General features: G+C 31.3%; 1 protein-coding gene across 1 annotated transcript; it reads left to right on the top strand.

Moving 5' to 3' along the window:
• Positions 1-1,694: 1,694 nt before the first annotated feature.
• Positions 1,695-26,948, top strand: LOC127720757 (uncharacterized). Its single transcript, XM_052227514.1, has 7 exons — positions 1,695-1,808; positions 20,947-21,035; positions 21,689-21,757; positions 22,559-22,752; positions 23,014-23,085; positions 23,478-23,532; positions 25,282-26,948. The coding sequence occupies exons 2-7, from the start codon at positions 20,993-20,995 to the stop codon at positions 26,076-26,078; spliced, it is 1,230 nt and encodes a 409-aa protein (XP_052083474.1). The 5' UTR covers positions 1,695-1,808; positions 20,947-20,992; the 3' UTR covers positions 26,079-26,948.
• The last annotated feature ends 179 nt before the right edge of the window (positions 26,949-27,127 follow it).

Raw genomic sequence — 27,127 nt, 5'->3', positions numbered from 1 at the left:
ATCATGAGGAGAACACTATTAATTTTTCAGAGATCAAGGTTACATCATTATGTTATAGAAAAAGCTTTGAGAAATTATAGATCTTCAATTATTCAACCAATCTTCTTTAGTGTAAAAGTGTTGGACCATGTATCCTCTGTTGTTATAAACTTTAAAATATATTCTGAAGCCGCTGGACCAGTTTCAATTAAACTTAAACTGATTGATATTGATATAGGTTTTCTGTCCTAAAGTTTGTGTGTGTTTTCTACATGACTAAAAATAGAACCGAAGGGGTAATACAAGTTATTGTCTAAAATCTTGAAAATTATAATAGATATACATTGGAACATCAAAGAAAACAGACAGGGACACAAATACTTATAATGTCAAGATCTACTTACTTTCTATATCATTAAAATAAAAAAAAGGCATAGTACTAACAGTGGCGGATCCAGAACTTTTCATAAGGGGGGACCCGCTGACTGACCTAAGGGGGCCCGCTCCAGTCATGCTTCAGTGATTCCCTATATAATCAACCAAATTTTTCCCACAAAAGGGGGGGCCCGGGGCCCCCCTCCTGGATCCGCCTATGACTAATAGTCCTTAAATGATGATTATTTATACATTTTTACGTTTTGGCAAATTATCTTGAAACTATAATACTTTAGTAGATAGAGAGAAACTGAAGATGAAATTGGTATACATGTGCACAAGAGGGAATCAATGACGAATTTTCCGAGAAATGTATTCCGGATATATAAAAATAAGGAGATCTGGTATGCTTGCCAATGAGACAACCATCCACCATCGACCATCTGATTTTAGCTAGATTGAAAAGTTCGGAGAGCCAAATGTACAAAAAAGCATTAAGGAGTGCAACACAATAAAATAAGTTTATAATATTTAAGAATAATATTCCTAATAAATCCCCAATGCAGAACATAACGAACTACTGGTAGTCATTTAGTGACTTGCAATCCACCACCAGTGGTAATAGATAAAAGCAAAATGTATTGCTTAAGATGGGTTCTATGCATATTTATTGATAAATGTTCACCAAGAACGATAAAAACTAACGTTTGGATAAAAATAAATTGGGAAGCAGCATAACTAGAAGAAAGTGCTTTTCTCTTTTGAGTTGTTTTACATTTGTCATTTCGGGGCCTTTTTTAGCTGACTGTGCGGAATGGGTTTTACTCATTGTTGAAGGCCGTAAGGTGACCTGTAGTTGTTAATTTCTGTGTCATTTGGTCTCTTGTGGAGAGTTGTCTCATTGACAATCATACCACATCTTCTTTTTTGTTTGTATTTCTACATAATTATACAAGAGTAAATAACGAATAGCAATTCCAATTGCATTAAACCAACAAGAAGGGTAAAGCAAGTATTCAAGTATGCGTTATAAACTTCTGCCTTTTAAATTTACATGAAATGTTGTATTCAAATTTATATTTGTAATTGAAACCGCAATAATTCATCTATTTACTTTTTCCAATTAAAAACCAAGCGATCCTTTTTATAATTACTTTAAAATTTATTAAAATTATATATACAAAGGATTACGACTTGACTACTCGTAAATTACACTGACCTTTCATGCTATAATTATGTTGTTTACCAAAATATAAGATTTTAACCTCTTTGATGGTTCTTCATTTTCTGAAAAGTTGTCCATTGATAAATAACCTTTAAACGAATTAACGTATTGGATTGCAATTATTAAATGAATAAATGAAAAGTTGAAGACGTACACAAACGTAACATAATGCAATCAACATATTTCACAATGACAAAATGGACGACGGTTAATATGGATACTTTTGCGGGTGAATATATTACATTTATATTTTGTTTACTTATTTAACATGAAACATCCGTCATTGCTTAACTTACCCGTATTGGAATTAGAAGTACTTCATCTAATAACCTTTAATTGTACAAAAAGATGTAATTTAATTCGGCATTGTAACGTTTATTTTTTTAAGTTGCACTCTTTTAAACTGGGTTTCTGTTTGATACTTTTTGTACACATTTATTGAGGTAGTCAGCATTTGTAATATGCATTCAGTTATCTATAAATTCATGACTTTAATTTTACTTGAAAACTCAACTTCTCTTGAAAATCGTTATACATGCCTGATTGTCTGAAGTTTCCATCGTTGTCCTTGAACTCTATTTGGTATAAATGATCATTGCTAGGTAAACCTGCCCGCGAGACAGGTTTCACCTGACCTTAACATCATTTTTATATAAAAATAAGGAGGTATGGTATGATTGCCAGTGAGACAATTATCCTCCAGAGTCATTTCAGTGGTTCATTAATCAACGATAGGTCAATCATATTAAGGATTAAAACGATTGTAATGGTTATGTTCCCGACCATATGAGTATTTGGATCGTACGCATACGGTCTGGTCTGGACCGTATGCGTACTTTTTTAAAATACGCATACAGCTGGACTGTATGTAAAGCAAAATATTGTCCTATGAAATATTGTTCCTCAAGACAATATTTCATGACTATGTATCTATGAAAAAATGTCCAGAGAAGGACAAATTTCCTGTGTGAAATTTTGTCTGTATATAGACAATATTTCACAGATGAATATTATGAAATTTTGTCCAGTTAAAGGGAGGTTATATTTTGTGTGTATTAAGATAATTTTTCATAGACAGATTGTCATGAAATTTTGTCTCATGAAGGGGAGGTTATCAACACATATCATGTAGGATAATGATATTTTATTTGACTGATAATAACATATAAACACAAATTAATATTCCAGTTACATTCTACTGCTGTACCTCCAAAACTCCTTTACCAAAAGATTCGTCAATCTAGTATTTACGAATACTATTAGTACATTCAATTTTGAACATAAATAAGTGATAGTCAGTACATTACTTATATTCATACAGTATAATGTAGTACAATGGAACATACGTTAGACAATTCTTTAATCTATAACAAACAAATTATAAACTTAAAAGTATCTATGCAAATTTGAAACTAGCTTATGTTAAAATAGATATTAGTTTGAAATATAAAATACTTACTTTACAAAATAATTTCAGTTATAAATCTAAAAATGTGCATGCTGCATGCTTGTGTACTATTTCTAATTTTGTAATAATTTGATTAAGAAATATTTTCATGGGCAGTATTTCACAGTGAAATATTGTCATGGACAGAATTTCCCATGAAATAATGTCATAATAGACAGTATTTCATAGTGAAATATTGTCATGGACAGAATTTCATAATGAAATATTGTCCAGAAGGAGGTGACAAAATTTCATGGACAAGGACACTATTTCCTAATGAAATATTGTCCTGGAAAGTACTTCATTATGAAATAGTGTCCGCGGACAATATTTTATTGGGGATAATATTTATGTTACATGTACGCGTAGTGTCTGCCTAATTTTAAGAAGTTGGTCAAGTTTATTAGATACAAATGTATATTACAGATCAACATAACTAATATTTCGAATTAGTTTATGTTAGAATATAGCAAAGTGCTCTTGACCAATGAATTGTAGGATTTAGTGTCTCTTAATTGTGAAGAATGGATGTAAATCATGTTCTTAGTTAGGGAGTATCCTATTATTTGGGTCTATTTACAGTTCAAAACAACGAGCACATTTATCAGATTGAAAGGATTTATCACACAGTGATTGAAACTGACTAAACGTTGAATTGTGAAACAAACAAACAAACAAATCTAAGTATGTTGAAGTTTACTGGTGGGGGTAAAATTGGTACCGTTAATGTTATTATGAAAATATCAATAACTTAAAATTACTAAAAAAATTAAACAATATCATAAGCAATGCAAAAAAAGAAAAAAAGTTTTAAAATAGAAAAAAAGTTTTAAAATAGAAAAAAAACCTAAATCTTTATCTTTCCAAAACTTTGATTACTGGATCAGCGATTGGGCAGATTAGTTATTTCCAATATTTCGATAAAATAAACAAAACAAAACAAAAAACAGGAATTTAATTGAACATATTTAAAACTTTAAAGGCATTTTATTTGACCATTTCCCTGACATAATGAAATAGTATGTCATGTAAATAGCCGGCTGTGAAATAAAATGTAGTTGCAACTCAAATGTATTTATTGATTTAAACTTTAAAAGAAAAAAAGCTAATTCCTCTCTAAAATATTACATGATTTACATTCATATTCACAATCAGGAAACATAAACAATTCCTACATTTTCTTTGTACTGTTGTGTCATCTTATGTCTATAACCCTTTTTTTTTAATATTTCCCAAATTATAAGACAGTCCGTACATCGCTAAAACTATCCATAAATGAAATGCCGAAAAAGGAAGTTATGCATCAATTATAAACATTGCATTGACAATGAATCTAATTCCTGAATACAACCAATCAAGAGATTATATGAGCCTTAAGCACTTTGTTATATTCTAAGTTTGTAAGAAAATGTTAATCCCTTACTTCATGATAAGTACTCGCTAACTCTCGTACTTAATCATAAAGAAAGGGATTATCATTCTCTTACATATACTAAGAGAATGATAACTATGGAACGCCACAGCTGTCTCATGTGGAACTCTGATATTACTTTATGTTGTTTTATTATTACTTGATGATATTTTGTCTTTACTTAATATGGTTTTGACATTACGTAATGATGTTTTGATATAACTCAATATGGAATAGATATTACTTAATGATATTTCGATATTACACGATATGGTTTCGTATTGACTTGATATAGTTTTGTCATTACTCAATATGGTTTTGTCATTACTCGATGTGGTTTCACCATTATTTAATGTGGTTGTGTCATTAGTCAATGTGGTTTTAACATTACTTGATGTGAATGTGACTCAACGTTATGTAGTTGTTTCATTACATGATGTGGTTTTGTTATATCGTAATGATGATTTGCCTATTCTTTATATGGTTTTAACATTATGCAATGATGTTTCAAAATTTGACGATTTTACACTACATGATGTGTTTGTTTCATTATTTGATGTGGTCCTGTCATTCTTTGATGTGGTTATCCCATTACTTGATGAGGTAAAACCACGTGACCAATTCGGAAAAAATATGTTCTATTTTTAAACAGATTTCAATACATCGTTTGTTTAATGTGCTTTGGATGGGTATCGCTATCCATTGAGTTAAAGTTCAAACTAAAGTTCGAGTGGTTGTTCAGAGTTATTTGGTATGAAAAAGGGGAACGGCAGACAATAATAAGAAAAAAGTATTAAAAAGTTTACAGTATTTCGGACATAATTGGGATATCACCAAACCACTTGGTCCTGTTGTTTTTATCCTAAGTTCTCAAACGGAAGCAGTATTTTTGTAATAAATTTGTAAAATATTCCACGGAACCATGTGTCTCGCTTGATATTGCTGCTTCATGGAGGTTTACAAATTTATCATGTCAAAACAGTTGAATTCGGTTTTATTTAACTAAAACAAAACTGTATGGTTTTCAACAATGAGCAAAACCCATACCCTATAGTAAGCTATAAAAGGTCCCGAAATGAAAAATTTAAAAAACTAGAAACCTAACGATCTATAAATAGATACATAGATACTTTATTCTCTAAAAACTAAATACAGGTTTACAGAGAAACATACAATATAAATACAGATACAATAGTCGAGGTAAACAAATACAGTATGATATTAATTATGATGGCATACATGTTTAGTAACATATATAATGAAAGGTTAAACTCAATAGAAATAAAAAAAATGGAGATGGAGACGCCGACGCCACTATCGACGACGAAATATAGGTTTGTTGTGTCTCATTGCCGCTACATTGATGTCGCAGGCTCGACACAAATCAAAAGACTTGAACTTTATTGTTAACAAATGAAACACTTCAAATCAACTGACACTAAAGTTACAGGGAAACGGGGGGAGGGGGGCTCGGACTAAGCGACAAAGCATCAATACTATAAAATAAGAATTCTCCGAATTTTTTTGTAGAGTAAATCATCATGAACTTATACGAATATCAATCTTTTATTTGTAATCAATTGAATTCCCTGATCTACCTCGCACTAATTGAAAAATAAACTTTTTGGAATATCTGTTTCACATGTGACGACGGACATGTTCCAGCGGTCGTAACCATAATACCGTCATCTTTTCCTTGAATGTAAACTACCAAATAAAACCAAATCACTGGGTTTGTACTTTCTCAAATAACACGACGGGTGCCTTTCTGGAGCATCCGAGATCACCCCGATGGATTTATATTACCCAGTCATACCGATCTATTGAATCAGCCAAATGAAACTGTTTTGCATGCCACCGCAACTGAAAGTTGGGGGGCATATTGTTTTACCCCTGTCTGTCTGTCCGTCCGTCCGTCCGTCCGTCCGTCCGTCTGTCCGTTCCATTATGGGTATATAGTTATTCCGCATAATTCCTCCTACAGTTTGAATCCTAGGAAGTTTTCTCTTTACTGTCTGTTTGTACATATATTGAAGGTGTGCATGTGGTCAGGGTTTAATGTTTATCAATATTTGCTCTTCTGAGAGATAGTTGAACTTTGTAATTTTTTGGTAAATTTACTTGCATAAGAAGAGCGTTTCCAGATAACTCCTCCTACAGTTTGAATGCTATGGAGTTTTCACTCTGCTGGCTGTTTGTACATATATTGAAGGTATGCATGTGGTCAGGGTTTTTATTTTTATTATCTTTTGCTCTTTTGGGAGATAATTGAACTTTTTTTGGTCATTTTGGGGTATAAGCGGTTAAATGAGTTGAGTGCGGGGGCATCACTTTGTCTAGTTTACATTTTTTTCTCGTGTTGTGCTGTTACACAACTGTAGCAGTCCGATGTAAGGTTAGGATTTAGCGCTCACATACATGTTAAACCCCGCCATTTGCACTTTCTTTATGTACCTGCCCCAAGTCAGGAGCATGAAGTTCAATTGTTGTCGTTGTATAAATGTGTGTTATTTTTTTTTTGTAGATTGTTTATTTATAAATAAGACCGTTTGTTTTTTCGTTTGAATTTTTTCACATGGTGCATGGTGGCCTTTTATAGCTGACTATACGGTGTGTTGAAGGCTGTACGGTTGCCTATACAGTTGTATATGATTTCTTACATCCACTGCATTTAAACTCTGGTGGATAGTTGTCTCATTGTCAATCACACCACATCTAGCTTTATTTCAACTTCTATGTTGCGTTTTGTATACGGTAACATTGTTTATCTTTTGTACGCATACCCCGGATCCCTCTTTTCGGAAGCCCGAGCAAAAGTCCTTGTTCCGCGATAGAAAATTTAATTACGAACTCATATAAAATAGCTCGAATTTCAACTCATAATCTTAATTAATCTAAATGAGACTTAAATTCGAATCATACCCAAACTCTACCTCAAAAAGTGACTCAAATTTAATGTTGTACATACCCAAGAATGAAGGACACTAATGGCCGATTACCCTTATCAGCGACACCCGGGGTACAATGTTTTTAATGATGTTCGATTAACATAGAAAGTAATGGGAAAATAAATGGGTACCCTTCATTAATTCTTCATATTATTTTTATTAATCATCTGAATTCTTATTAACACATACGACCGAATTCTACATAGATTTACCTTTCTGGTGGTATTTAAAAATCCAGTTTATCTTATCTCATTGTTAGGTCTCCGATTTTTTGAAATTTCATTATCTAAATTCCCTTACTCACATCAGTAAATATCGATGAATTACCTCAAAAGAAACGAGACAGCAGTAACTAAAAAAATTGAAGCACACTTAATATGCGGAGGAAATACTATTAACACATACTGTTGAATACTCCTGTCAATAAGCTATATTTTGATGTCAGAAAAGTCAGTTTAAATTAAGAAATTCTTAGGTCTCCGGCGTTTTGAAAAATTGTCTTTGAAAAACTTTGAATAACCAACACAAATGTAATATATATATACGAAAACAACGTACATTAACGAGATCATACTGTTATACATGTAAACTAAATTCCGGTTATTCTTAAATAAATGAAATACACGTAATACATAATAAGTTCAAATTCAAAGTGTTCACTGTGGCTATTTTTAATTGTTCAAAATGAAACGATAAATATTGAATACAAAATAAAATTATATTTAATTATATTAAATTGTATTCGTCGGGATAGCTCATCTGTTCAAAGGACAATATGGAGTTTTACTATAAGGGTTCTTGTTCATGATAGTTCATAGTTCGTATAATTTCATATAATAGAGACTATAAAGATATTTTTTTATTGATATTTGGTGATAAATGATAAAGTATATATTTACATTTAAATAATAATAAACGATTCGCTGTTTAATAAAAAAAATTTCACCCGTAAAACATTTTTCCATCATTTGTATTTCGATAATATTTAAAGAAAATGAAAAGGTGGTATATTAAAAAAGTTCGAAATTGATATATTGTCAAATGAATTTTATTATCAGCAGGCACCCTGTCGCTTGATTGTCTTTCCTATCTTCAATTACGATGTCTTATATATGCTCAACAGGATGCCACTGTTTGTTTTATTAAATTGAATCTGATACAATACAACTTGTGTTAATTGGTGACATATGTACATGTAATGAATGTATGCACGGTTTGTTGTGGAAGTATCATCCTGTAATGACATTACATCAATGTGGTGGAACTATTAAAACAAATTTGAGAACTCGAAAACTAATGCAAAAAATATTTCAAATCACTCTTTTTTAGGGAATCGTGTTCCTCGCTCTTTAGTTTGACCATGGAAATAAATTGATTAGTGTTATCTATGTATAGATAGTTTAATTTGCTGCTTTTATTTTTTTATTTCTTCTTTTAATTTGTCATTTTCTATATATATGTTTTTTTAATTACTTAATGGTGCAATACGAAACACATGTAAGTTGTCTCTCGGTGACATTTTAGAAATACACTGTTCAAAATGTTCTTGTGTGAAAAAATGTAACGCTTACAACACGTTGAATGTTGGTTTCTGTTATAATGATGAATGTGTTGTCATTGTAAATGAATATTAAAAAGCCGATTGCTGAAGACCTGGTGACAAGTTTTAATCTTATGCACAGCAAAAGAGGCCCTTCTTCGTTGATATGTTGGGTTTTCCTTGCATTTCAAAACACCTTTTGTCTGGTGCATATGCCACGACTCATAAATACTAACTTATATTTATCAATTTAGTTTTGTCCGACGAATTTGTGTCCCTGATTTGTTTTTAATTCAAATTTTCGATCTTTATTGCTGTTTGGAAAAAAATCTCAAACAAGAAAAATGTTTCCTAAGTTTTTATAATCAATTGTTAAAGGCGATTTATATATCAAAGACAAACTATGAAACAAGTACAAATTGCTGCAAGTTTTGTTTATTTGACATCGATTTTACATATATCTGTATTGGTCAATCAATTTTTCCCAAATTACGTTAAGAGGGGGTGGGGGTCAGTGAAAAAACTACGTGAATTAAGTTTGCCTATCCTACATTGAACTTTTGATGTCGTCCCTTATTGTCTTTTGAATTTTTATACGTGACTCAATTCAGGCAAATTTTAAACCTTTCTTGCACTGTTGAAAATAAGGACAGAGGAACATCAGATATAAATACTGTTAGTATTAAATCGCACTGATAGCAGTTAGAAAATTTTAGATGGGTGAAAATAAGTTGAAATATGAAAGAAAACTTTCAAATAAGAATTACTCCTAAACACACATAAAAAGGGAGACCCACTATAAAAGCGCTTGCGACCTAACTCGCTTCATGATGATGTCTTTAGTTATTACAATTGATAAATCTTCACTTATCAATCAGAGAGAGAGCTCTACTTATCAATATCAATAAAAATATATTTAAACTGTTGAATGACTTATTCTTCAATTATTTAGTCTTAGAATATATATCTTTAATTTTCACCAATTGTCTAAATTTGGTTTATTGAACCTTTTTGTCTGCTTACGCCTTACCTAACTAAAGATGGTTGAAATATGTTTAGCCGTTTTTTACATAAAACATTTAAAAAATGAAAAACATCTAGCCTGTAAGTTATTTCTTCAAAGACATATATAGCATCATTTTAAAGCAAACTTATTTGTCCAAGGCTTAAATGAATGATTGTACTGAAATGAATGAATGTATATAGCCTATTGTTAGAAAGCAGGACAAACTTGTGTTTGCTGGTGTTAATATGTTTATAAAAAATACAGCTGATATTAAGCCATATAATTATTTCATTACTAATGGTGATTAAACTGCAATAAGCTACGGTTCGGTACCAATTTCGTCGTCAGCTCTGTTGCATAAGGACAAATAAAAATATTAAATTTCTTGATCACAAGGATGTCATATAACCTCCTAGATGGTATTTTTTAAGATATATGAACATCAAAACTCGTGAGATACGTTTTATGACTGTTTGTTAAAAAATGTCATTCAAGATTAATTAACAAAAATTATGGATTTTTTCCCAAATTTTTCAAAATAATTTCCCCTTCGTACATTGATTCTCGACGAGGTTTTGATCTCAATATCATAGTCCTTTTAAAGACCACTAACTCAAGTATCGTAATTCATAACTCCCGTGAAGACGCTAATTAATTTTTATCAGAGACATGTCTCTGTTGTATTTAACAAGATTAGTAAATGCAACGACATCTATTGGAAGGAGTTAATAGTTATCGTTAATTATCTACTGTCCATTATAAACAGATTGGGTTACCTCGCTTGGAAATGTGACATATTCTTGCACATGACTAGAACTCTACCTTTAAATGTGACTCAAACTCGAAGTCCAACTCGAAACTCAATGCTAACTAAAACTTTAATTCTAATAATGACTTGAATTCGAAATCGAAGACTAACTCAAAGTTTAACTCAAACAGTAACCCGAACTCTAATTCGATGGATGGCCACACTCATCCAAGGCACATACAACATGGAAATCTATCCAAAAATAGAACAGGTTTTTCCGAATTGGTCACGTGATTTTACCTCATCGAGTAATGGGATAACCACATCAAAGAATGACAGGACCACATCAAATAATGAAACAAACACATCATGTAGTGTAAAATCGTGAACATCATTACGTATTGTTAAAACCATATAAAGAATAGGCTAATCATCATTACAAAATAACAAAACCACATCATGTAATGAAACAACTACATAACGTTAAGTCACATTCACATCAAGTAATATTAAAACCACATTGATTAATGACACAACCACATTACATAATGGTGAAACCACATCAAGTAATGACAAAACCATATTGAGTAATGACAAAACTATATCAAGTCAATACGAAACCATATCGTGTAATATCGAAATATCATTAAGTAATGTCTATTCCATATTGAGTTATATCAAAACATCATTACGTAATGTCAAAGCCATATTAAGTAAAGACAAAATATCATCAAGTAATAATAAAACAACATAAAGTAATATCAGAGTTCAACATAAGACAGCTGTGGCGTTCCATAGATAACCCCTTTCTTCATGATTAAGAACAACGGTTAGCGAGTACTTATCATGAAGTAAGGGATTATCATTCTCTTACAAACTTAGACTATTGTAAAGTGTTCAAGGCTCAAATGATCTCTTAATTGGTTGTATTTAAGAATTAGTTTCATTGTCAGTGTAATGTTTATGATTAATGCTTGTCTTCCTTTTAGGCATTTCATTTATGGATTAGTTTTAGTGATGTAAGGACTTTCTTGTTATTTTGGAATTTAAAAAAAAAATGCGTTATACATATTAGGTGACACAACAGAACAAAGATAATCATATAATATTTTAGTGAGGTATTATTCTTTTTTTTTAATTTACAGTTTAAATCAGTTGATACATTCGAGTTAAAACTAATTTTATTTAACAGTCAATATTTTTGTCCGGCTTTTTACATCAATTACTATTTCATTATGTCAGGGAAATGTTCAAATAAAATGCCTTTAAAAGTTTTTAATAATATTCAACACTTAAATTAAATTCCTTTTTTTTTTGGTTTTTTTTTTTTTTTTATTTCATCGAAATATTGGAAATAAATATTCTTCCAAACCGCTGATCCAGTGATTAAAGTTTTGGAAAGGTAAAGATTAAGGTATTTGTTTTATTTTTAAGCTTTTCTTTTTCTTTTTTTTGCAAATGCTTTGATATTGTTTAATTATTTAGTAATTTGAGCTTATTAATATTTTCATTATAACATTCACGGTACCAATTTTACTGCACAGTAAACTTCAACTTATTTTGTTTTTTTTTGTTTGTTTCACAATTCAACTTTTAGTCAGTTTCAATCACTGTGTGATAATTAAATCCTTTCAATCAGATAAATGTGCCTCGGGGCAGTTGTAACTCATTTATAGAAACTCTTTGTTTTGAACTATAGAAAGACCCAAAATAATAGGATAATCCCTTACTAAGAACATGATTTACATTCAGTATTACCTTAACTTTGTATATGTAAGAGAATGATAATCCCTTTCTTCATGATTAAGTACGAGCGTTAGCGAGTACTTATCATGAAGTAATGGATTATCATTCTCTTACAAACTTAGAATATTGTAAAGTGCTCAAGGCTCAAGTGATCTCTTGATTGGTTGTATTCAAGAATTAGTTTCATTGTCAGTGTAATGTTTATAATTGATGCATGACTTCATTTTTTGGCATTTCATTTATGGATAAGTTTTAGTGATGTAAGGACTTTCTTATAATTTGGGAAATATTTTAAAAAAATGCGTTATAGACATTTAGTGGCACAAGAGTACAAAGAAAAGGTAGAAATTGCATATATTTCCTGATTGTGAGTATGAATGTAAATCATGTAATATTCTAGTGAGGAATTATCCCTTTTTATATACAGTTTAAATCAATACATACATTTGAGCTACAACTAATTTTATTTTACAGCCAATATTTCGATCCGGCTTTTTAAATTAAATACTATTTCATTATGTCAGGGAAATGTTCAAATAACATGCCTTTAAAAGTTTTAAATATATTCAAAACTTAAATCAAATTCCTATTTTTTGTCTATTTTATCGGAATATTGGAAATAACTCAGAGTTTTGGAAAGCGAAAGATTTAGGTTATCTTCTACTAGTATCTTAAAACTTTTTTTTCTTTTTTTTCATTGCTTTGATATTGTTTAATTTTTTAGTAATTTGAAGTTACTGATATTTTCATAATAACATTAAAGGTACAAATTTTACCGTACCAGTAAAATTTTTTGTTTGTTTCACAATTCAACCTTTAGTCAGTTTCAATCACTGTTATAAATCCTTTCAATCTGATAAATTTGTTTCGGGGTAGTTGTAACTCATTTATAAAAACTCTTTGTTTTGAACTGTAAATAGACCCAAATAATAGGATACTCCCTGATTAAGAACACGATTTACATTCATCTTCACAATTAAGAGAAATCAAATCCAACAATTTCATTGGTCGAGAGCACTTTACTATATTCTAATTTCCCATAAATACATAGTCTTTAATAAAACAAAACAATATATTCGTATTGCCAAAAACCCAATATAACTCATCAGCATAAATACTTAAATAAATCATTACAATTATAAATGATGACCGAATGCTGGTATGCTGTATTTTTAAGTTAAATACCAAAAAATGACAAAGTCTCTATCATCGACGATCCCGCCGGCCAGGAACAACCAACTAAAACGAGTTAACTCGGTCAAACTACATTAAAAACTTAATATGTAGTGGAAAAAAGTTGGAAACCTGTGTCCAAAACCCAATGCTTTGAAGACCGTCTCAAGAGGTATACTAGAACAGTATAAAAAAAAAAATATATATATATAATTATTCGAAACAAAACACAACTCAGAATATGAATTTAAACTAAAATTTATTACATACCTGAAATATGTAAAATAAACTTGACACTACGACTGTTGGGTAGAAAGTGAAGGCTTTCAAAATATTTTCCCGCACATGAAAATTTTCACGTGACTAAATTAGAAAATTCATACGCATCGTTAATACAAATGTTTCCCGCTATTCTTTGAAACGTGGGAACATGTAATTCTTCACAAATAAGAGGCATCAAATCCTACAATTTCATTGGTCGAGAGCACTTTGTTATATTCTAAATATAAAAAGTTCATTGTATTTGAAATAAAAACTTAATATTTCAACGATTTAACAAAGTTACGTTAATTTAATCTGTTAATCTCCTGTATTTAGCATGTCATTAATACATGAAATTGAACTATGCTCACTGAAATTGAAGTTATCGGAGGTAAACATAGTGTGGGAAGAAAAGTTTTTAGAATGTTTAGGAACTTTACTACAAACCCGTCAAACCAGCTGTTTACTTGTGAGAAGACTGATAGAATAAAAAATGTTTTGATAAATGGGAAAAGTGTTTTTCAGCGAGATTCCGACAATATGTTAAGGAAAAGAAATTCGCATTGATAAGTTGTCCTGAGTTTGGAATGAAAATTACTTGAATTTATAGACGATGTTTTACACAACATGGAAAATGGTAAACAAACAGATATTTTAGTCATGGATTTCTCAAAAGCATTTAATAAAATTCACATTCAATTCTCACTAATAAACTTCACCATTACGGGATACAGGGGGAATTAAATTTCTGGATACAAAATGTTTTAAGCAATCGCAAGCAGGCAGTAGTACTTGAGGGGAAAAATCTGAGTATGTAACAGTTGAGCCAGGGGTTCCACAGGAGTCAGATCTTGGACCAAGTCTTTTCTTGTACTATATAAATGATATTCCAACTGGTCTTACATCTACAGTGCGTTTATTTGCAGATAACACCATACTTTATTTGGCAATTAAATAAAATTCTGATTCTACATTGCAAAATTATCTTAACAAATTGGCATCATGGGAAACAACGTGGAAAATGGTATTCCACCAAGATAAGTGTAATGTTATCTCAATCACCAGGAAAAAAAACCAATCACATTTAGCTACACGTTACACAATCATTCTTTAGAACATGAAACAACAGCAAAATATCTGGGGTAACCATCAGTTCAAACCTTAAATGGGATGTAAACATAAACAACATATGTCAGAAAGCAAATAGCACACTAGGTTTTCTGAAGAGGAACCTATATATTAGCTCAACATCCATTAAAGAGCAGGCATACAAGTCCCTAGTAAGACCATCACTAGAGTATGCTTGCTCTGTTTGGGACCCTTACTTACAACAAGACATAGATAGCATTGAAAAGTTCAAAGGAGGGCTGCTCGTTTTGTTACCAAAAAATACAGAAATACCTCAAGCGTTGGTAACATGTTACAACACCTTGAATGGCGCAGCCTCTCTGACAGAAGAAAAGATGCACGATTGGTAATGCTATACAAAATGGAAAACGAAAAGGTTGCAATACATAAAAATGATAAAATAGTTCCACAACAGAGACAAACAAGAAATTCAATCTCGAACAGTTTCCTAATTTCATCCTGCAAAACACAGTACAAAAAAAAAAATTTTTTCTCAAAGAACAGTAACCGACTAGAACAAACTATAATTGGAACTTCTTATATCCAATTAAATAAATATTTAATTTCAATTGATTAGAAATAAGAAGATGTGGTATAAGTGCCAATGAGACAACTCTCAATCCAAGTCACAATGTGTAAAAAGTAAACAATTATAGGTCAAAGTACGGCCTTCAACACGAAGCCTCGGCTCACACCGAAAATCAAGCTATAAAGGACCCCAAAATGACTAGTGTAAAACATTTCAAACAGGAAAACCAAGGGTTTAATCTATATAAAAATCCAGAAACGAGAAACACTTAAGAACCATATCAACAAACGACAACCACTGAAACAGGTTCCTGATTTAAGGACAGGTGCAAACAAATGCAGCGGGTTTTAACAAGCGCCAACCTTCACCCTAATCTGAAATAGTAGTGTAACATTACAATATAGAAAGACACACTATATATAAAATATCAATTGAAATGGCTTAACTTAATCAAAAAGACAATTAACAAAATCAAGTAAACATACACAGAACGAATAAATTTGATCTATGACACAATGTCAAAAAGACAACTATAACCTTGGACAAAATGGCGTTAAATAAAATAACGTACACAGGTAAATTTAAATATAATAATTTTGTTGTTAGGAGTACGGAGATATTTTTTACAAAATAAATAAATTTGTTGTTCATAGTACGAGAACAGCAGTGAAAATTTATCGTCATACTAAATACTTATCAAAGGGGGTACATATTGAAAATAGTGAGACGAGATATAACACGAAATAAGTTAACACTGAATAACAAAAAATGCATTACAAATTATGTAACAGGTCAAATTAACACGAAAGTACGATTTGAGAGTACTCGCAGTTACTGAAAGCTAGTTAAAAGCCACAAACAATTAATAATAAAAAATCATGCATCAGAGACTAAAATCAACTAAAACATATCCCAGGGATTTAGTGTTTTAACGCCATGGACAGTCAAATAAGACATGACTTGTGCAATGCCAAAATAAAAGTATCGACAGGCAGTAGGATAGTTTTGATTTAACCTTATAAAAATATTTATAATGTTATATATAAATAAAGCAATCTCTATATAGAAAATGAACGTGAATGTGTATTTATACATCCAAAAAACCATTCGAAAAAAATACAAATTTTGTTATGTTTTAATTTGTTGATGACAAAATCGATATTTTTGCCAATGTAAACAATATTCAAAGATCTTATTACAACATTAATAAGATAATCTTTACTAATAAGTTTGTTTAAAGGTTCGATGAGTTTACACGGATCTTATAGTGATTTCCGCGCTTTAAGTACAATATTTCCGTAAAATTTAGGATGTGAAATACCGTTTTTAATAAGTTTTCTACAGGTACAACCTAATTTACTAATCGAATCTTTGTATCTATGAAAGAATTTAGTAAAAGTTTTAAGTAATTTATGGTAACGAAATCCCTGACTTGAATTATTTACCAGTGATGCATTGATTACGTTCGTTAAAATCTATGACATCACTACACACACGAGCATAATGAACGAGTTGTGATATGTAAACACCGTATGACGGAGCCAAAGGAACATCGCCGTCTAAAAAAGGAAAATTAACAATAGGGAATGAAAAATCGTCTCTTTTGTCGTAAATTTTAGTATGGAGTTTCCCTTTAGAAATTGAAATGTCTAAATCTAGAAAAGGACAACTACTGTTTATGTTATATTTATTTTAAGTAAGTTCCTTTGGGTAAATTTCGGTAGTATATATTAGGGAACTCTGGATTATTTAACGAAAACAATATCATCAAAATAACGGTAGATATTGTTGAATGTGTCAACCAAATGTAACAATGATGTGTCTTTACTGAGTTTGGTCATAAACTGAGATTTATAGCAATACAGGAATGAATCTGCTATTAAAGGGGCGCAATTAGTGCCCATAGGAATACCTACTACCTGTCGATATACTTTATCGACGAAACGTACATTTAATGTTGTCCAGGAGAAAATTTAAAGATTCAATCATATCTTCACGTTTGTATCCAGCATACTTTCCTTTTTCGTTACAGAAAAAGGCTTAAAACGAGTTACAGTAAATAAATTTGCATCTGTTCACTTATTCACTTTATTCATCTAATTGTAAAAATATTAATTTGTAAAATTCGATAAAAGATTTTGATAAATGTTTGTCTAAAATTAACCCATATGGTCCAAACACTCATATGGTCTGGAACAGTTACATGTACGCTTAACGGGTCTTTTCTGACCACTATCCCATTTTCATACATCATTGATCAACGTTTAGTTTTCGTGATTTGTTCAGTTTCTCGGATACTTTAAGGTCTTTTAGGTATAGGTCAACTATATTTAGTGTATACAAGAGTGCACACGCTGAAATGTCTCGCCTACTATACTAACCATTGATTTTATGTTGATAGTCCTACATATAAAGTTTTACTACAAGTATCACATTAACATTTATGATCCAAGAAAATGAGGTCAAGGTCAGATAAACCAAGCCCGAAATACATGTTCACCTTTAAAACAATCATTCCACACACAGAATATAGATGGCCTATTGCTTATAGTATAAAAGAAACAGACCAAACCATGGAAATTCTATACTGACCAATGAACCATGAAAATGAAATCAAGGTCAGATGAACCCTGCCAGACAGACATGTACACCTTAAAATCATTCCATGCATGAAATATAGTTGACCTATCGCTTAAAGTATCTAAGAAACAAAGTTAACCAGGAAAACTGAACATTGACCAATCAAACATGAAATTGAGGTGAAGGTCAGATGATACCTGCCAGACAGACATATACTCCTTACAATCATTCCATACACCAAATATAGTTGACCTATTGCTTAAAGTTTAAGAATAACAGACCAAAACACAAAAACTTAACATAAGCAATGAACCATGAAAATGAGGTCAAGGTCAAATAAAACCTGCCAGACTGACAATTACATCCAAAAATATTACCATACACCAAATATAGATGACCTTTTGCATACAGTATTAGAAAAACAGACCAAAACACAAAAACTTAACATTGAGCAATGAACCGTGAAAATGAGGTAAAGGTCAGGTGAAACCTGCCAGACTGACATGTACATCGTAAAATATTTCCATACACCAAATATAGTTGACCTATTGCAAATAGTATTAGAAAAACAGACTAAAACACAAAAACTAAACTATGACCACTGAACCATGAAAATGAGGTCAAGGTAGATGACACCTGCTTGTTGGACATGTACACCTTTCAATCATTACATACACCAAATATAGTAAGAGATAAATGGGGTCGAAATTTTAGACTTTTACTCAAAATTTCGGTTTTTGGGAAATTTCTATCCTTTGGATAAACAAAAGCGGATTTTTGTAAAAACGTTTGGAAAATCTTCTTTACATAAGTATGCTCTAAATTGGATAACAATTCTTTGGAAATAATTAATTTTTATCAAAGATTCATGATTTTAGAAAAAACGACATTTTTTGCTAAATATTTATCTAATTTAAAAAAATTTCATCGGTGTCTTTTTCATGAAAATTGGTACAAATAATCTTCATACGTAATCAAACCTAATGTCATTTTAAAAAAGAGTGGTCCATGGACTCGTTTTCAAGTCTGTATGATAAAAATCTGTCGAAAAATGCATCTTTTCCCAATGTGTCCTGTATGCTTCATACTTTGTATATAGATGACTAATGATATGAATTTTCCGTCTGTCATATGTCAATTGTCCTTGACCTCATTTTCATGGTTCAGTGACTACTTGAAAAAAAAGTTCAGATTTTTTGTAATGTAAATTTCTCTCTTATTATGAGTAATAGGATAACTATATTTGGTAAGTGCGTACCTTGCAAGGTCCTCATGCCTGCAGACAGTTTCCACTTGACCTAGACCTCATTTCATGGATCAGTGAACAAGGTTAAGTTTTCGTGGTCAAGTCCATATCTCAGATACTATAAGCAATAGGTTTAAAGTAGCACATGAAGGTATTTTTTTTTTTACATTTTTGAATTGACTAGATGAAAAATAACTTGTCTGCAAATTTTCGTAAAACACTGTGGGATCAAAACTGTATGGTATGCCCTTAAGTTAGTTTCTCAGAAAATGTAAGCACTATTTTGTGTACAGAATTAAGTAAGATGAAGTTGTTCGTCTGACAATGTTCAAATGGCTTGCTGTTCGGTGTGAGCCAAGGCTCCGTGTTGAAGGCCGTACTTCGTCCTATAATTGTTAACTTTTTACACATTGTGACTTGGATGGAGAGTTGTCTCATTGGCACTTATACCACATCTTCTTATTTATATTGACATCGTTTTCATGCATGCGTTATACGTCAACGTTAAAGGGGCATTAGCTGTCAAATTCATGTTCTGGGTTTGACCCGAATTCTCATATTTGATTTATAACATACTAAAACGTACATCAACATTACAAAAGGTCAAAAGAAACAATAAACAATGCATGTAAAAGTTATAATGTATCAGCATTTCGTGGGTATTTTAAACAAGACGCCTCCTAAATATAAATTAAGATGACCCCGAAGACTGCCAATGGTCATACAACCCGATATAAAAATAGATATAAATATAAATAGACAGACAAGCACGTGCAACCGTATATTGTCGATTTTTCGAGGTCTGTTTAATTTCATGTTTAAGATTAACTATATATGTAAATGTTTTACTTGTATAAGAATGTTTTTAGGGGACCGAATCAGTCAGCGAATGGTTATTCTTCGTGGCTCCCTTATTTCACTTTTCAATGTTGCCATTCCTTTCTTTTTAATAAATGAACATGCTGACCACATACTGAACACATGCGCAACACATCCCACTTAATGTCAAACTAAAGGTTGCATGGATACGGTTTCAAATGAGGTTTAATTATTGACTTGCAAGCCAATAATACATCAGCGATGTTTTAGCTTATTTTGACGAAATGAACCAAGCTGACTGTAAAAAGCGAAATTGTATATCTATAGTCCGCCTTTATAAATGTTTGAAACCATTTTTTTAATTCGTAGCTAATACCCCTATAAATCTTCGTGAATAGATCTTATAGAAAAAAACGACAAAACCTACAAAAAAAATATACATTTCGTTAAAGAAAAACACAATTTTATATCTGAAAGTTATCGTGTATGTAAAGTGTATAACACTTTTTAAAATATTTGATTTCAATGATCATAAAAGACTCCTTTGATGATTCTTTTTATGTTGCCCAATTAAGTGTGATTAAAAACCGAACTGCTTCCGCTTGGAAACAGTGCAATAGCGGAAATAAATATATAAATTTCCATTTTCAATTGAAGGTTATATACTTTGTTAATAAAAAATCAGCCGTATTTGTTAAATGTCTAATCTGGGATTAATGCAGTATCTATTGGTCCCAGGTCTAATTATACATAATTAAAAGTTCTTTGTTACAAATTCGTTTCAGCTTGGTACAACGCATATAAATGACAACGAAGGAATGAAAACTCAACATGTATTTTGTTATTGCTGTATTTATAATTGCTAATACTGGAGGTAAGATAAAAACAGATTTTTGTGGTAATAAGAATTGACAAATTGAAACATATTTTTTATCTGTGTATTTGCCATGTTTTCTATGTGTCAGGATATAGATTATCAACTGATATGCACACAAAAAAACGGCAAACTGAAACTAGCTTTTTATTACTTTTCATGAAATGAGTTATTTCAGCAAGAAATACAAAAAATAAATGACCAGGATTGTCATATCTCATGAATCTGAATGGTCCATCATTATTTGTAAGCAAGTCTCTGTAGTGTATAGTTCATGCCGACATGACTACACGACAAACATACGATTTTTAACGTACATTGTTATTTTCTTAAAAAGGATACAGACGTTTAAAACATTCTGTTCGATCAAAGGCAGGACTACAGGCTAGTAACAGAGCAAACTCAGTACACATTTAAAAAGCATGTTATTCAATAAAAGGTTGTTTTTTCTGATAAAAAAAACCTTATGTCTGTTATCATAGAATCAGTACTATTTGTCAATTTCATACATTTACTGGCAAGTATTCTTTTTCCTTTGTATTAAAAATGCTTACTTATATTCATACAAATTAAAAGAATACATATATATTATTCAGACCTAACTAATTAAATGTATTTTATTCCGCTGGTAGCACTATTTCATTGTTTTTCAGCTGTCGGAGCTCACTTATGTTCTGCAATAACCAACATTGACTGTAGGCACCCTAGCTTAAATGCAAGAGGTACGTTTACGACACAAAAAAGTAATAATAGTCAAATAAATCGAGTATAAATCGATACAGTAGCAAAGAGGTATTATCTGTCCCCTGTATCTGTTTCACTCATAGGGTCACATGTCGTTGAAACCTACAGGAATTTGAGTCTATATAATTTACACAGGATTTTTGTACAATCAACTCTAATTTTTTTTTGTGCAATTTTGCATCAAAGAAGTCATTTATCACGGATTAATTTCCATTTGAAAGACAATACATAGTTCCAACTCCAATAGAAATGACTTCTAAGAATATCTTTCTTGTTCATGGTTTTTCTCTTAACCCATATGGGTGTGATTTGTAAATATAGTAATAAATATCAATGAATAATCTAAATTTGAAAAAAAATCTATCAAGACTGCAGTTTTAGATATTCCTAAAATTTTGTTAAACCTTTGATTGTACATTAATGATTATTTAAATTGAAGGATTTTTTAACAATGGCCCTGGTATGAAATAAATTCGTGGAAAATTAGCCGTACCTCTTAAAAACCAAAGTACCTAAACATGAACATTTAATGGTTACTATATAAAATAAAAATCACATATCTAACTTCATATTATGTAGAAAGATCAGTTGCTAAACAAATTTAAGATGAACACGACAAATCTGAAATCTTCGTAAATGAAAACGTTTAGCTCCAGGAGTAATCCATGTTTAGACAGGGACTTTCCATTGTGAAATTGGCGTGAAGTGTATAGCCGATTTCTTTAGGTAGCCTGTGCAACATACGTTTATAATCCTGTAAAATTATAATTTTATTGTAGTGTGTTTCTGCAGATGTTTGGATGCTAAAATCAACAGAGAATATTTGGAAGTTACATTCTCACCTTGTGAAAAACTTTTGCAAAAATGCCATTTCTATAGATTAGGGTTTGAGATTTCGTTTCAAGATGAAGAGGAACATTTCATCGGCAGTACAGAAGTCTACATAAATCATAAAATGGGAAACAGATCTGAGGTAGTTTACATGACAGTGTTTGCAAATCGGATGATTTAAGTAAAAGTGACTTTGTGTTGCTTTAACAAAATTTACTGAAGGATAAAATTGAGTGATGAAAAACTTTACTTTGATTTAATTGGCAAACACTAACTGTTCTGAGTTCAAGGGATGATTTATTATTTTGATTCACTTTTATTGAATTCAATCACGTACTGCTAATGCACAATGGACCATTTATGAATTTATTTGTTTAAAAACAATATTCTTCTTTCATTTCAGATATTTCCTTTGTACGAGTTGACAGATTCACTTAAACATAAACTGAAATTGGACAAACGGTATACAATATCGGTATGAAAGCAACATTCAAAATATCGTCCATTCCAACATTTATTTTTTAGTTACTATATCTGTGACGCAAATAACCACGTATATCTTTCAATAATCGTAGTATGCACAATTCGTCCTGTAAATGTTCTGTATTTCTAATTGCTATTTCGTATCGTCTTTGTTTTTTTACACTGCAATGCTACAATCTAAGTTGTTAGTGATGCCTTTTCCATGCAATTCATCTTATCAGCCAATTGGGTGAATATGTAAACAATATACCGTTTTATTTTTGAAACCAATAGCCCTATAGTCCCATGTAATTGAACTGTACAGATATTAAAAAGTCATGATAAAGAATAACGAAAGTATGAGATAAATATAAGTCTTATCATTCCATGTTTTTTCCTCTTAAGATTCAACCAAGATGTACAAGTTGTGATGATTTCTGTGAATTCCTGCAGGATATGGGTAAGATGTCTCTCAAGCTGTTAAAACATTAAAATAAGGCAACAGTAGTTTACTTATGTTCAAATCTGACAAATCGACGAGGAAGATACAAATCAAGATAACAAACAAAAACTGAGGTAATCGGAGAAACTCCAAAAAAGGGCGAGACCGGGCCTTATAGTCATCAATGTTGTGAGAACAATTATTTTACTCAGACTCAAAACTCAATCAATCAAAATACTGGAATTTGGAGTTTCGAGCAAAGTTTTTGTAATCCGAGCACTTAGTAAAGTTGTTTGACCGTAGGCCCGGGTGTGTTGACAGGAAATCGTGCAACACCCGCCATTAACATTTCATTCTTTAATGTATGTTGGAAATTCAAAGTACTAATGAGATATTTCAAAAGGCTTAACATCATGTACTGTGTTACAATCCTATAGATTAAGCCGTCGAGAAAAGGTATTACCCGAGTAACGAAAGCCATATTTTTCATTTAATGTAATTCGATTAGCCTATGTCATAGACATTGTGCAGGTTGCGTCTCCGATACAAAATTATTCAGATAATTACCTTTTAAAGTGATTAAAGTGTTGTCTAGACCACGAGGCACTAAGGAACACAATATTTATTAAAAATTTAATTGATAATCCGTCCTGTAATTGAAGGGAAAATAACACATAAGCCTAAAGGAATGGTATGTCATATCACCCAAAAAGCATATGAAAGTTAATGAAATAAAACTGAATTAAAGTTTTGTACATATTACTGCAACCGTCATGACCGTTAAATTAATTGAGGAAATTAATCAAAACAAATATGCAAGGAAAGAAATTACCGTTATAGATTTTAAATTTGTAAGAAACTCCTATCGATAAAGTTCCTTTGTTCACACCCTATTTCCGGCTATCACTATTGCAGACACAATAGGATCTGTGATCCCGAGTGTCATTAAAATCAATTGGTTTTTGCTAGCCTGAACAGTAGATTTTTGTAGGCAGTTTCGATTGTCATTGTAATACAATGTATTTTGCAATCGTATACAGGAGATTTTGTGTTATCTATTGCATCTAGGACCGAAAGCCGGTAAAGGGACATGTTGGTTCTTTATATGAAAAAGTGTTATAACATTGTGTAATCATATAAAGCTTTCAAAACATCACAGTGGCAAAACAAATGTGAGCCCGTAGTACGTAAAACCCTTATTCAATTGAAATAAAACTATTTAACAAGATTTTATGACAAAGTTTGAAATTAAATGATGAAGTAGGTTAATTCTGTAGTGGTTTTGTATATTTGAATTTCTGAACTTTTTTTGCATTACATCGAAAATGAAATTATGCAAAAAAAAAAAAGAAATAAATGGCGAAACATTCAAACTCATCCTGGGATTTTCCCAGGTATTTATGATAGGAGCAGAACTTTTCCTTTGCAACAGGCTATTCAGGAATCCATCTAAGATTTTTGGAATTGTTGAATTGTTCTTTAACATGCATATAACGATGAACGCTCACAACACAGGCCATCGGATACAACTTTCGCAGTTCAACCGGGCTGTGTATTATACATTTGGCACGGCCAAACCAAACGCCCATTCAGAATGTGTCTTGGTGTTGGACTGTTTAATGTCCAGGTAATTATATTTCTTAACCGGAGTCGTACTTTGGGTAAAATGAATATGAAATGGTTCGACATTTGATAATGAACTAATAGTACCTTCCTCCTGCCACATGAAAGCATAGGGAACAAATTTGATTTAATTTTAATTTTCAGAAATACCACCGGCTGTCGTAACAAGTTCAATAAGTATAGAAAAGGTCGAGACAAGCAAATGGTTGTATGTTGCAGTTGTTATGAGCGTATTTGTTGTGATAATGGTTGCAGTTGGTGCTTTGATTTTGGTCTGCAGACATCAGAAGACTCATCAAGAATCACCACTGAACAACAGAAATATCCAGTATTCAAATGTAGGAAAAGACGTTGAAAAAAATCCATCAATATTTTCAGTGGACCAAAACGACATGCCCTTTTCCAGGCAAATTCACATAAATTTAGAGCAAGGAAAACCGGAAAGCAACTTGCACAAATCAACGAAGACCATCAATATCATATCATTAAACACCGACAAGACATTTATAGAGGAGTTATCAACATTCATACCTACCACCGTTTTCAAGTATAAAATATTAGATCCTGCAGACATTGTCGTGGAAACTCCAACCGGATACTCATTTAAAGAACAAATGCTAGAAAATAGAATAAACCTAGTCGTCCTTAACAACAGTGTAGTAAGAGATTTGTTAGGAAATAGCGATACTAATGGACCGATCACAAATGTATGGTTAACTTTGATAAACAGGATAACCACCGAAAAATATCTCTATCTTCCAACATATTTTATGTCGTTCGAAGATGATTTCGAATTATTCATTATTAATTTTGACACTTTCAATATTTTCAAGAGCATTTCACAGAAGTTTGTTGATCTTTCTGGTACATGGAAAGAAAGGGTTAATAAATTTAATAACTTTTTAAATCGGATAGAAAGCACTGAATCAATCACCATTTAACAGAGAAATTGTTTAGGACAGAAGATAAAATACATTTTTTGAATATCAGCATTTAACATCTTTCTCGGATCTAACTTATCTTTAAAGCAATTCTATATGCTCAGTATATTTTTTTCTCTTACTTTATATTAACATTGTAACCAATAAGAACAAAAAGATGATGTTCAAATGACTAATTTGATTAATGTTTAATGCTTTAACCAAACTAACATCTTAAAACATTGAATAAATAACAGATTATTTTGCAATTTTTTATGTAATGCGTTATTTAACGGCTACTTTTTGTCGTCAAATTCACAGTTGATATGTCATAAATGTAGGGTTTCACTTGAGTGAGACGCCATATTGAAGACTTTTAATAAAAAAACGAAACTAAACCTACATTCAAAAGACCATGTAAATGAAATATCTTCCAAACACGATAGGTGCATGTAACGAACAAATTGTAAATTGTGAAAATTTTCCACCATATGTCGTCATTTTGTGATGAATATTTACTCTTCGACGCCTCTAAAACTGCATTTGCAACCATCAAATTTTTCAACTGGCGGAAACAACTCATGCACACAATACAAATAAACATTCAAGATTATTTACTAACAGACATTAAGTTTCTGTTGTTATTTATTTTAATGCCATTAAATACATTATGAATAAATGATCTCTCCTTGAAATCAGTAGTTTGTGTTGTCTTATTCAAAGCTCATTTGTTTTCTTTCTGTTACAAACATATTTATATTATGGTAGTGTCTGGAAGTTGTGTATCATTTATTGTATACACATAGTATCTTTATTGTTTGTCACATAGATTAGGACCTATGAATTTTCGCTGGTATTGTCATATTTACAAATAAACTGTTTGAAAAACTATGAATTGTTTGAAATACTAATGATTTTCTATCCCAGGAATATAAACCTTAGCTTTATTTGACAAATCTTTCGGAATTTTGGGTCCACAATGCTCTTCAAATTCGTAATTATTTGGCCTCATAACTTGTTTGATTTACTGATGAGTCTTTTGATAGACGAAACGCGCGTCCAGCGTACAC

Source organism: Mytilus californianus, unplaced genomic scaffold (assembly GCF_021869535.1).
Source record: "Mytilus californianus isolate M0D057914Y unplaced genomic scaffold, xbMytCali1.0.p SCAF_1, whole genome shotgun sequence".
Classification (NCBI taxonomy): Eukaryota; Metazoa; Mollusca; class Bivalvia; order Mytilida; family Mytilidae; genus Mytilus; species Mytilus californianus.
Note: the sequence above shows the minus strand (reverse complement) of the source record. Positions and strands in the feature narration are given on the sequence as shown.